Source organism: Anarrhichthys ocellatus, unplaced genomic scaffold, assembly GCF_004355925.1.
Source record: "Anarrhichthys ocellatus isolate YVR2014 unplaced genomic scaffold, GSC_Weel_1.0 scaffold17, whole genome shotgun sequence".
Taxonomy (NCBI): domain Eukaryota; kingdom Metazoa; phylum Chordata; class Actinopteri; order Perciformes; family Anarhichadidae; genus Anarrhichthys; species Anarrhichthys ocellatus.
In genome coordinates, this window is record NW_022280047.1 from 5,037,038 (window position 1) to 5,050,737 (window position 13,700).

General features: G+C 40.7%; 1 protein-coding gene across 4 annotated transcripts in view; it reads right to left on the minus strand.

Moving 5' to 3' along the window:
• Positions 1–13,700, minus strand: part of ccser1 (coiled-coil serine-rich protein 1) — a 103,852-nt gene that overhangs the window by 73,626 nt on the left and 16,526 nt on the right. For all 4 annotated transcript variants that reach the window (XM_031856541.1, XM_031856540.1, XM_031856542.1 and 1 more), the window contains exons 5-6: positions 12,607–12,697; positions 10,182–10,287 (exon numbers count right to left, since the gene is read on the minus strand). In XM_031856541.1, the coding sequence (XP_031712401.1) occupies positions 10,182–10,287; positions 12,607–12,697 (197 nt within the window). The remainder of the gene's footprint in view (positions 1–10,181; positions 10,288–12,606; positions 12,698–13,700) is intronic.

Below are 13,700 nucleotides of genomic sequence, written 5' to 3' on the forward strand. Positions count from 1 at the left end.
CACACACACACACACACACACACACACACACACACACACACACACACTGCACCTCTGAACAGGTTATATGTATATGTGAGTTCAGGGAACAGGACTTTGTGATAGGAGTCATTTAGAAGATAACACAAATGGATAAAGTCCTAATTTGAATTTATATCGATGTAGTATTACACCAGCTGGTGGATGGAACTGGTACAGCATGGCCTGTCAGTGTGGAGCTACAGTAATTACAACTGAATACATGGATCAGAGTGCAATTAAATGTTTTGACAGAGATTTTTCTCTCTTAAGTCTTTAAGTCAGAGTAATTAAACAAAAAAAAGTAAATAGGGAAGGATTGTGAAAAATGCCCCCTTCCTTGCCATTGTACTCTTAGTTTACTTTTGCTCCGTCAGTCCTCACGATGCATTATATCGTCTTCTGTCCTATGACATTTTCTTTTTCTCCTGTCCATCTCCTCTCTTTTCCTGTTCTTCGTCTCTTTTCAATGTGGAATTCCTCCTCTATTGTCCTCCTCTCCATCCTTCTGACTTACCCCTCTCCTCTCAGAAGCCATTTCTCAATGGCAGCGTGAGAAGTGATCCATTACACCAACCTGAAAAAGCCAATTATCTGCCTTTTTATGACTTTCATTATTTTACCACTCACACAGTGTTTTATTACTGGGCTGTTGGCTCCCAGCACTGACACATAGCTGTGCATCCACACAAGCAATAAACAACACACACACACACACACACACACACATACCCACACACACACACACATATACAACCAACGAAGAGACACACATTTCTACATGCAAACTTAGATGTACGTCTAGATTTACATACTGTTCAGTTAGCATGTGAAGTGACAAATAATGACTGCTTGTCAAATAAATTCTGCTTGATTGAAGTGCATTATCTTTAGCAGCAGTGAAGAGGGCTGGGCTGCACCCTTGTCAATCAGCAATATGAAAACTGCATTGTCTCAGGATTAATAACAGACGACAGTCAGAAGACGTGTAATGACATCTGTGTGTCACATGTGTGCACTTGTGTAGTATAACAGTTTACCGCAGCTACTGGAGAATGATCGCCCTCATTTATCACTCCTTCCCATCTGACAGACAGAGTGTGCTCATCTGCATTCAGCACCTGAGGCTACGGATGTTTAATGCTGCCATTAAACTCATCTCCGTACATAAAGTGCATCTGTGACTAAAGAGTGAGCACAAGCTAAGCTCCAGGCAGTGAATCTAATGGAGAATTCAAGTCTTCAGACACAGAAAGGGGGAGAAGATAAAACAAATTTAATACGGCAGGGGTAACTTTTCTGATTAACCTAATTGTCCTTTCTGCTTTACCTGGCACTCTGAATCTTCTTTTGCAAAAAAAACTCTCTGCTGCCTGCCTCATTTAGTTAACCTTTACGCTACTCTTGCCTCTCACTCTATTCTTCCCTCTCTGATTTATATAACCTTCTGACACTGTCCTTAGCATCTTTGAGTGTAATATTGTTCATCCTCAGCAAAAAGGCTGAGAACCACAAGCTAGCTGTAGAGGGGTGACTTTGGGGAGTTATCAGAACACACTTGCACTAATTACTATCAAAACTTCTTGTTGCTTGGAGAGATATATTTCATATTGGTCCCATGTGCCACAGTTTCCTCTTTCAGAGAATATGGCCAAGCCACAATGCCCGACATGTTATCCTGTATTGAAGCCTTAAAGCAGAATTCTACTAAAGTAGAACATTCACACTTTTTAGCACAAAGCACATGCTATGAGTTCACAAAGTCCACTACAAAGAGTGACTTCCCCAGGACATCTAACGCGGTACTTTGTTCAGTTTATAGTGTTATGCGAGCATCATAGGATTTGTTTTACTCATTAATGAAGTTTATTCAAAAGTAATCCTGCCTGTTTGCAATCTCAATAATGAGAATTGACTATAAAAGCAGAATGCTAAAGGTGACAATAGATCACAAAAGCAACCACTGGTTGACTGAGGCTGATTGTTTTTTTTTAAATATATTCTCAAATCAACAAATCCATGTTAAAAAATGCAAATTCTCCAACCAAAGGGAATTATTATTTCGAGGGCACATTAACTGTTCATCTATTCTATTCATTACTTAAGGACATGATCATTTTACGCTATTCACTCTAACGCTATGATAATAAAGGACCAGAATTTCAATAACCTTATAATGTGTTGTGACTGTGTCTATTCATGTAACCTCAGCCTCATTATACTTCTCTGGGGGGGGGGGTGACTGAGGTAGAGAGAGAGAGAGAGAGAGAGAGAGAGAGAGAGAGAGAGAGAGAGATCATAGTCAGCGTTAACCGTATCCATCGACCTCACTGACTGCACTGGCAGAGATCATACAAGTATAACAAATATGACAAAAATGCTTTAAAAGTAAATTGCCAACCCTAGCTTCAAATGAAATGGAAAGGTTCCAAGGCACCGGGAATAAACTCCTATAATCCAAACACAAACCAAAAAGTAAAAACGATACTTTGTTGTTTCATTTTGAGTTACGTACTTGAACTGTTTCTTAATAAAGGGAATCCACCTGGCACGTCTGTTACATCTGCAGCTATAGCATGGGATGTGAGATGTGGTCAGTGAGGTTTGATAGGTTTTAGTTTTGTCCTCTGAACAGGCACACCGGTACCACATCTTGCGACATCACTGTGACGACAAGACTTTATAATTCTGTGCACAGTCACTGAATCTAGCTGTTGTTTGCCCAGAAATAGTTACAGCACGTTACTCCCCCTGAACCACAGATGATTGTTTTTTGTTCTGAGCCAGGCATGTCGTCTGTGCCGGGTTGACGTCTTTATCCTAAGCTAGGATAAACATCTCTCCACTTGGTGCACAGATATGAGATTGATATCGATCTTATCGTAGAACTCTTGCAAAGAAAGCACACAAAGTGTACATCTTCAAAAGTTGAAATGATCATTTCAACTTGACACTTACTTAAAAACTGAAAAAGGCAAAGTTCCGTGATGACTCCTCTACAGAAGAATAAGGGCAGTTATGTCAGCAACAGATACTCATGGGACATATTCAGTATTTGCTAAGGATGCTGTTTTTTGTCAGCAATTGATTGTTTGAGAAAGCAACAAACAGGGTTGGATACATCGTAATGTTTCACTGCAGAATGCAAATGTTAGCATTTTACTGAACATTAGAACCATGCTCTAATCTAAGCATGCTGTATCAAAAATATGTTCAAGATCAACAAACAGCATGCCGTGGTCCACAAAAGAAGAGACAAGTTAAAAAGACAAGAGGCAGGCCGCCAATTAAATAAGAGCCAAAAACAAAAGCGCACCCCTGGCTTTGTTATTCAAAAAAACCTCCATATGCGACAAAATGGCATTAAAGCTCAGGAAAACAACCCCCCCATCTCATGTCTAACAATCTGGTAACAAAAGACGTGATTCCTTTCATTCCTGGAACAGACCACTGAGTAATGAAAAGCAAAGGGATGACTTATTCATTGCCAATCTGATGTTTGTCTCTGCGATACAAATCAGAACAGCAAGTCCCCACTCAAAACAGGAGGGAAAAAATGGAAGCCAACACTAATTAGTCTCCCAGTGTTGAACACTTAATAAACCCAATTGAGTGATAAAAATTAGCAGCTACACAACAGCAATGCACGACAACAGACGCAGACTACAGGATTTTTAACATGTTCGGTCTGAAAATTAAAAATGAGCATGAGAGCACATTGCCATATTTCCTCTAAGGCTTCGGAGGAGCATGATGCTTAACTAGTACACACAATCTGTGGGCACGGACTGTGAGAAAGATACAACCATCTCCGAATAAAAAGAATAGATCAGGAACATAGAAAAATAACCAACACACTTCCTTTGATATCAGGGCTCGACAGTAGGGGTTGCCCCAGTTTGCAAGTTGGCCCCCACTTGAGATATCGGCTTCCAATTGTTGGTTGTCAGCAGTGGCAATGTTTAATTAGTGATATTTAAAAGTTGTTGTTACAGTCACAGAACCAGACAACGCCGCAAGTGAGAACGCTGCACGTGCATTGGTGCTTGTACTCGCATGTGCAGAGATATCTTAGTTTTAGAGACAATGGTGAAGTAATTCAAGTAGTTTGACTGTGGGCTGCAGAGTCCAACTAAACCTTCACCATCACAGACAAATGCGTTAATTGATTCAACTGAAAAAGGGGGGGGGGGGGGATTTGTGAAGTCTTAGGAGGCGGAGCATCTCGGCATCTTTGAGCTGGATGGAAAATGATACTGCAAAGCATGTACAGCGCACATGACATGTACACATGTCACATTTGAATTATTAAGCGCACGTGTAACTGCATCGTATCTTAATCACTCAAAATAAAAGGTGACTAAAAATGGCAACCCTATTTTCTGTTTTCGAGCCCTGGATATATAACGTCTAACAGTTCAAAACCCACCGATTATTACGAGATAAAAGATGGAGTTTTGTCACCCACTTGTTGGATTAATAAATTCTGCATCATTATATTGCAGCAAATTGAACCGAGAGGGAGGAGAATCTACTCTGTGCTCCCTCGTACTCCCTCTGTATGCTGCGTTCGTCTATGTGTCTGAAAATCATGCTGCAGTGCATTTTATCTGTCCCCAGCTCTTCTCCAAAGGCTCAGCTGGATTCTGTATGCTTGTCTATTTTTATAAATGTGCATGTGAGGGGATGTTTGTAAGCGTGTGACTTGATGTGGGAGGGAACGTGCATGGTATTTTTTGCTGACTATATTAAGTCAGGTGGGATTAGACCACAACTACAACTTGGCTGATGTACTTTATGAATCATATCAACATTGTACAAATTTGTTCCCCTGTTTATGTGTGTATGTGAGCAGATTTTCGTATGATCACGTATTTACATGTCTCGGTGGGAGACTATTATCACTATGCATGCACCATATTCACCCGAATGTGAGAGGAGGGTGTTTCTCTTTGCTGCTCAGCGCTGTTTAACTACCAACTGACTCGAGTATAACAAGTATGAGAGTAGTATCTGTCTCCCTCTCTCTTGCCATCTAAGACAAGACCCAGCTGATTCTGTTTCAATTGCCCCCAACTAGAAAGTGGAAGTGACCTCATACAGCTTGAGCCATGTGTCAGGGTGTTCATTGTATTTTGGTAGTACACTTTGAACGATCTGTTAAAAGAGATTCTCATTTCTGGGATTATTAACAGGAGAGACAACATATTAACTTGATTAAAGTCATCTTTAATTAAGTTTTCATCGGGTAAAATTGGGACCTGTCCATCCACAAATGTTTTTGTTTTTTTTCTAATAAGTGTTATTATGCCAAAGCATGAGCCTGCGAATGTTACAGCTGCAGATTAATCCTCAAATCAGAAGTGGAGATGTGGGAGTTGAGACTTTCATCAGTGTCCACTGCACATTGACAGAGAAGGACACCTCTGAGTGTTTGCATGTCCTCTCCATTGGTTACCTGTCTACTGCGTCGTAATCACCATCAGTGAAAAAGGGAAAGAATAGAAAAGAGAAGAGAAGAAAAGAAAAGAAAAGAATGGAAGAGGAACACTCAACAGGCAGACTGGCGTTACCATAGAAACAGGCAAGCTGTACTGCAACTGTCAAAATTGTATTTCCTCTGTGTCTCTATAGGAGAGACGAGGGACGAGTCGATGTATTAACACAAGCCATTAAGATATATCACGCATACCAATCTTCAGTATTCACCTTCTAATACGTCTTCCTCCCCCCTCTCCCCCCAACTAAAAGGCACTGAGGCTCACTCATCATTGTCATGCAGTGAAGATGGGAACACTATCGAGAGGAAGTGCACCGACGAGGGCTTTGTGTAACAAAGCACATGAGCTGATGCCAAAAAAAAAAAAAAGTATTTTTGGCCCACCTACATTCTGTCAATGTATAACCTATGATTGCATACGTTTAGTGTTGTAAGTAATTTCATATAAAATGCATGTATGGGGAAACACCAAAAAGAAGCTGCTGTGTTAAACGTTCATTAGGAAGCAACAGTACAGTACTCTCTGATTAAATGAATTCAACCTTTATCTGATTTATGCAAAAACCGTCTTCTACTATGAATCTACTGCAAAGTAGAAACATCTAGAGCTGCAACGTTCAGTCAATTAATCAATTAGTCGAGTGATAGAAAATGTGACATTTCCCCCTTGGACTCTGGGAAATCGTAACAGGCATTTCTCTCTATTTCCGTACATTTCATTGACAAAACCATTAATCTTGAAAATAATAAGCAGATTAATCAATAATGATACATTATTATCACCCGTTAGTTACAGCCCTAGAACTTGGTGTCACTTAACATCAGACTCTACTCTTCCTATATTCTCACCCTTTTAGTTTTATCCCAAGCTGTCATTGATTACATGTTAAAAGACTATTGTAGAGTATACTGTGCCCCTGGTGAGGGATCCCTGCTCACCAGCCACTGTGCAGCATGCACGAGGTGATGGGGGATATAGTGATTCCATATGTCTTTCTTATTCTCTTATATTTACACAGGACAACATATCATTATGTTTCCAGTTGTTTTTTTTTTCCTCCCGAACTATCCTTCCATCCCCCCCCCCCCCTCTGTCTGTCTCTCCCTCTCTAAACTGACTATATGCACCCTCAAAGAAATGGAAACTAATATTTACCACATGGCGTTTACTGGCATAGCTTCGTTATTGAGGCATTACTGTTTACAAAGTAACACACACAGACAGAATTAAATGCTTGCCATCAAAATCATCCAACTGTCGTACATCAAAGGGGAGGTGTGCGTGCAAGACTGTGTGTGTGTGTGTGTGTGTGTGTGTGTACAGCAGATGTTCTGTGCAGCATGTCAGACAGCCAGCAGTATCGTGCAGCTGATACTCTCTCTGGACAGGCTGACTGACTAACAGGTGTGTTGTGTGTGTGTGTGTGTGTGTGTGTGTGTGTGTGTGTGTGTGTGTGTGTGTGTGTGTGTGTGTGTGTGTGTGTGTGTGTGTGTGAATTTGTGTTGCTGTGCACTTGTGTGTGTGTTTGTGTTTTCTTGTGTGTGAATAGTTGGGAGCTAGCTTTGCCTCCAGCAAATCAACGTCCCCTTAAGGGAATGTGGAACCTGAGACAAAGAGCGAGGGAGACTGAGAAAGAAAGAGCAAGCCCAGGGCAAACACATTTTGCTCTCTTTCCCCTCTCCAATCTCAGCTTCTTCACTCACAGACTTTGCACATTCCCCAGTAAAATCTGTGTGAAATGTTCTGTAAGAAGAAATCAGTGCAGATGTTGATTTATCACAGTGGGAAATTAACCCATGCCAGCAGCCTTGTGTTGATCAGGGTAAGAAACTTGGGCTACGTACAGAATGCAGGCAAATCCGATTTGTTTGTCAAATCAGATCTTTGAGACAGACTGTCTGCACTGTTATTTGCAAGTGATCAGATTGAAGTTGTATGTCCAGACGGTAACAACGTCTGTTATGTCGCTACTGTATACTTCACTGTGCAGCAAGAAATGTGGTGCATATGTATATTTATGTATCAATGAGTGACGTAAAAGACACTTTGAAATCCGATTTGACATCCGGACTGAGACCCAAATGTAAAAATCCAATTGGAAAGGCATTCCAAATGAACCACCTCCAAATGTGTGTAATTTCCAGGCTTACAATACAATCTGAATACAATCTGGACATGCCAAGCAGTCTGAACACGACTGGCTCCATTATGCAACCTGTTGTTTCCAGAGTCCGAGTGTGTTTTACTGGCATGGATTCCCATGGTTATTTAAATAAACCATTAATAATGTGATTCGTAATGGAAGTATAGCCGCTCTTTCCATCCGGCCGTTTTTTTATGTTTTCTGAGGTTGCTCTGCTGCTCTGCACTTCAGCTACAAAAACTGCTCCCTTGCTGGTGAAATTAACTGAACACACACTTCTCCCTAAGCCCACTATATCATATCACTGTCACACTGTCAGTAGCACACACGCTGTTAAAGTGTGTGATGTGTCTACAGTTTTGTAGGCTTGAGTCATTCGGGAGGTAAAGGTTCAAGACTTTAGTGCAGACTGTTGGGTTGTTAGAGGTGGCATATACAAGAGGAACTCATTAGGTCCTCACTCAGGCATACCATGATTTAAATGTGAATTTACTGCGTAGCTTTTCAGCAACGCTAGCAGCTTAGCTCTGGGGATGGTAAGTTTGGACTGAAATACTATACCTCTATTGGCCCTGAAAATTGGTACCCACATTTATGTCCCCTCAGGATGAATAAAAACTTAAGTGATGCACTGACATCTTATAACGCTTCATCATCGGGTTTGGCCAGTACTGTGGTTTTAGCCAGTATCTGCAAAAACAGATGACATTTCCAACAGACTCAGCTGTACTTGGGTAATTAGCAAATGTTAGAATGCTAACAAGCTAAACTAAGATTGGAAATATGGTAAATATCATACCATAAACATAATGCCTGCTACACATCAGCATGTTGGCATTGTTGTTAGCATTTAGCTAAAAGTACCACTGTGGCCAAGTACAGCCTCACTGAGCTGCTGGCACGGCTAGCACTAATAGTCAGTTTTGTTCAAAGCTATGTCTAAAACTGATTATTTGAAGCTACACAGCTAATGTAGGGACTCCAGGCCTATATTACCTCGTCCATTTATTCATTCATTCATTTATCTCCTTGCCCTGCTAATGGGATACAATCATAATACACTATCTCTGGACCCATCTCCTCATATTATGGTTTTTCTAGCCTGAACCGCGATGCTGAAGTCCAGGCAAACTCAATCAAACGGAAGAAAACTGGCTTCAGATGAATGACATTTTAGCCTTCACCTTGTATACAGAGAGGATTAATGCAAATATTGGCGTGTGTGTGTGTGTGTGTGTGTGTGTGTGTGTCTGGACATGACTGCTCCTCCAGCACTTTCAAAGACATTTGGGACTTCAGTATAAATGAAACAACCAATGAACTGTCTGACAAAAACCTTGGATGGGTTGAAAAGGTTGATTCCCAACTTGCGTGATTCACTGACACTGTCTAGACAGAGAAAATGTATCTCTTTTCAGTGCGATATTCAAAGAGTGTTAGAAGCTCAGAAAAAAAGAAGTCGAGGCTAAGTCCTATGTCTCAATGGTGTAGTGTAAATCCTTCAAACTCTACTTCAAAACCACTCACATAAGTTGACCTGCACTTTCTCTGCAAACAAAGAAGCTCATAGTCAAATTAGGGCAAAACATAGATAGACAGGCACATATGGGTGCAAGCAGAAATAAAATAAAGAGACAGGAGCAATGAGAGTATAATCATCTTCCTTCTCGTCAGACATATCAGACAATACCACTGTTGATACAACCCTTTTATTACACACTGGCTTCATAAAACCCAATAAGCTGCACTGTGGGCGTGTCTGTGTATGTATAGGTGTGCATCTGCAAATGGATGGGCCTGCATGCATTTCTCTGTGTGCCCAGCAAGACCTATCCTGCTTCCTGGCTGAAATCAAATCAGATATGGAGCCGCCCATGCCAGTGGTACTCACAAAAACAAAGACAAACTCTAAAGTGTTCTCTTTTAGCCACCAGCTACTGGGAGAAAGAGAACAGAAAGACAGCTTGCATATTCATTTGAAGATTATTTATTTATTTATTTATCCTCTGTCTTTCTGTGCTAGAGTCCCATCTCATCTCCAATGGAGGGAGAGACATAAAACATGTTACAGGCAACATTCAAGATCAGCAATTCCTAGAATAGGCAGTAACCCTCTCTCTGTCTCTCGATTGGCTTTGGAGTGTGTGGTGAGGGGGAGAAAAAAGCTATATTGTGGCTACAATGTATTGAAGACATACTGTTCAGAGGATAAATGCTACTGTGGACAAGTGGGCAAGAAAGCAGGTAATTGAGCCTTCCATAATACTCCAATTGTATGAGATTGATTTCTGTTTTAGGCTGGCCAGTACCAGACCATTTTATCCTGTGTATATATATATATACACACACACACACACACACACACACAAAATACAAACTTTTACTATTTGTCTTCATTTGCCTTCTGAAATTAGAAGACAATAACACTGAAAGCCCTTTTGCATTTTGTGCCAATTCTCCCTAAAGCTGTGTAGGAGGACCACACAACACCGTATATTGATACAAATATGAATATTTACCTCTGATTGTTTTCTCTCCCTGGGATGCGATCTCCTGATGGGTCCATGGGGGAAGGGAGCAGATTGAGACAGGAGGCCAGGGACTGGCTTGAGTCTTCTCTGGACACTGTGCACACACACCCAAACACACGTACGGTCATTATATGACATCGACTTTCTAATCTCAGTTGACAGCTAAAATGTGCCAAAGTACCTAACCGGACCACAACATAGATGACTAATCAAAAATAACTGCCTACTTACATCTCCCCCCCAAATTAAATTAGAGCTATAAAATGCCACCAATGTCACAAAGTAGCTTATTAAAATTCAGTAGTGATGAGGTTTGTGTAATGACAATACTATTAGTTGTTTTAAAGAATCATAAGTCTACTTTAAATGGCACATTTGACAGAGCAGTGTGAAAGAGTCTGGAATAAAAACTGTTGATGAAGCCAAGATTTGGCATTTCTTCATGTCTTTGAAAAGGTCTCGTCGTCTCTCTCTTTCTGTCCTCGTCTGATTCCACAGGGCATGAGTCACAGTCGGATTAGAAACACAGAGCCCTGCAGCTGAACACTGTTGGCCATAAATTGCTGTGAAACTGCTTCTTTTTAATAAAGGCTTCAACAAGCCACCTGGGAGAAGTAAAAACAAGGAGTACCAATGAGAGTGTGTGGGATGGGTGTGTGTCTAGTCGTATGTGTCCGTGTATATCTTCATATGTATGTGTGCATGTATCTGGTCTGTCTGCTGGTTGTGTATACTGCCTGAATAAGTGTGTTCAGGTGTGTGGGAGTACATAAATCAGTCCCTGTATATCTGGGTGTGTGAAGAACCTTCCTCTCCCATCGCCAGCACGAAGTCGTAGTCCCTTGACTTTATGAGAACAATTCATCAAACCTTTAATTTCATGCTACAGTCTGCAAACCACGAGGTCTACTGACTGAGCATGCACACTTGTGTGTGTTAGTGTGTGTAATAATGATGGTGCCTCTTCTTGCTCTGCACCAGCCATTGCCTTAAGAGGTGTTTTAAATCAGTGTGTGTGGTTGTGCGAGTGCAAACCCACCCTCCCTACCAAAAACGCTCCAACCCCCATAAGCACAGGAAATTCAGTTCATTAGGGCTGGAGCTTCTGTTCTCATCTTTACTCCACAGTGCTGCCGAGGCCTTTTACTTTATTTGATTGCAACTGTAATATTCTGCAAGTCCACCTGGGACTTGTAGCCTAGAGTAGGTGAATATAACCTCACATTTATATATAGTTTGACTGTGTGATCTGTTAGATAAGAGTCAAAGCTATAGACGTGCTCACGCACACACGATGAGAGTCAAAGCGTGCGCATTTACAAGAGAGTAACTGTACCCCGTCTCCATATTTACTGTCAAACATGTGGTCCCTGTATCTGAGAAGCACAGAAATGAAATCACATTTCAAGCTCATGAGTCATTATATTCATACTCAGCTAAACACCGACTCTTCAAGTCGATGCAGTTTGTTGTGTCTATTCTGAAGAAAACCTTTGAAATCTGAAATGTAATCAATACTAACAGTATTTGCAAGAGCTTGTAATTGTGCTAAATTACCATAATGCTCCTGCAAGGAATGATTAAATAAGAATAGTGCTTGCAAACGCAATCAATCACTTCCCATCACTACGTCTCCTCACAACAGTGAAATAGTAAATTCCCTCTTAAGAATTTGCACATGAATGTGTTGGGAAGAAGTCCCTCTTCACACATTCACTTGCGTTGTGGTTACTGCCACACTCCGTGCTGCACTGTGGCAGAACACAAGCAACAATCCTCCTCTGACAGTCACTTTTCAACCGTGAGGAATGTCAGGAGGAGTGTGACTGAAATGCCAAAACAACAAAAGGAGATAAATCGCTGTAAATGAGGCAGCTACATCAAAGTTGTGGCACATGTTGGAGGAACCAGGGAGAGTGCTGGTTTCATGTCTTAAGGTGATGGAGCAGAGGTGGCTTCTTGGGGGAAAAGACAAAGAGAGAGAAAAAGGGAGCAAGGGAGAGGGAAGAAAGCAAAGCGGGGGTGAAGAAAGGAAAAGTGAATAAGGGGGGGGGGGGGGGATTGGTAGATAAAACATTTTTATGTGACAGATTTCCTCCCTTGATTTGAATGGTTTCTTTCCAAGAACCAGAGGAACAGCTACACAATGATTTACAGACCCCGTATGTGACCCCGCTGTGGATAGTGTTGAATTATGCATTTGACTTTAACCTTACACCTTAGAGAATTATTGTCATTTTAAATTAAGTACCAATACATAAATATGTAAACAGATGGTTGCTTGATACAGTTTAGTGTGGAAAGAGTGAGCGGCGGGTGTATCATCTGTAACTTCTCAGGTACGCTTCACACACTTGCCATGAAAGTCTTCCGTGTAAAGCCGCAGATCTTATAGCGGAAAAATTCAAATTACCATGTCGATGTCGCTGATCGTCAGAGAAGTCCAGGTCTAACATGAGATCATCTTCATCCAGCTCTGATGAGCCCAGGTTGTTTAAAACATCCTGCAGAGAAAAAGAACAACACCAAAGCTCAAAATAAACAATTTAGAAATCAATCCAAACATCTGACAAAATGATAAGCAGTGATAATTATATCCATATTACGATGATCATGATGGTGAGTTGCTGTATTCCTAATCGAGATCAAATACTTTGAAATTGTTGGTCTACACAAGTCGTTATGATGAATATGTTTAATTAAAAACAAATTTAAAATAGGGCTATGATATGACAACATTAGATAGAATCATTAAAGTGTTTTCTTCAAAGTATTCCAGGTGGCTCAATTCAGAGAAAAGATTCCCCAACCAGGAAAACACTACATTTGATCAACATTAGCAATAATAGCAATGCTATTTTTTATTAAGGAATGGGAAGGAAAGGGGACGACATGCAGCACCCGTTACTTAGACATGTCACATTGCATTAAAAATCCAAACTTTCAAAAGCATTTGTGTGTACGTGTGTGTGTGTGTGTGTGTGTGTGTGTGTGTGAGAGAGTGTATGGACTGTGCCTTTTCTCTAATAAAATCAAATAGAGGTTTAAATAAATTCAGACGTCAGTAGCAATGATCTCAGAGATCCAGCAATATTAAGTCAAGAACACTATAAAAACCCACGTTTTACAAACTTCCCTCCAGCCTGTGTGGCCCTGAATTATTAACATCCCGATTCACATTATAGTTCTGTTATTTCTTGAGAAGTTTTGACTATAGTAAGTTACATTTCACAACTTAATGCCCGTCACAAAATCTTTACTTGTCATCTTTCAGTAAACGCTCCCACGTTCTTGGTATTAATATGGAGGTTATAATGATGCCCGATGCTTCATTTGGTTCAGTTGTATTTCAAAAGTCAATGCTGCCATCTGATGGTCATGAAAAGAAAACCCACTGCAGATTACATCTCCCTCTCTCTCTCTCTCTCTCTCTCTCTCTCTCTCATATACAGTATATACTATATATATATATATATATATATACACACACACACACACATACACTAT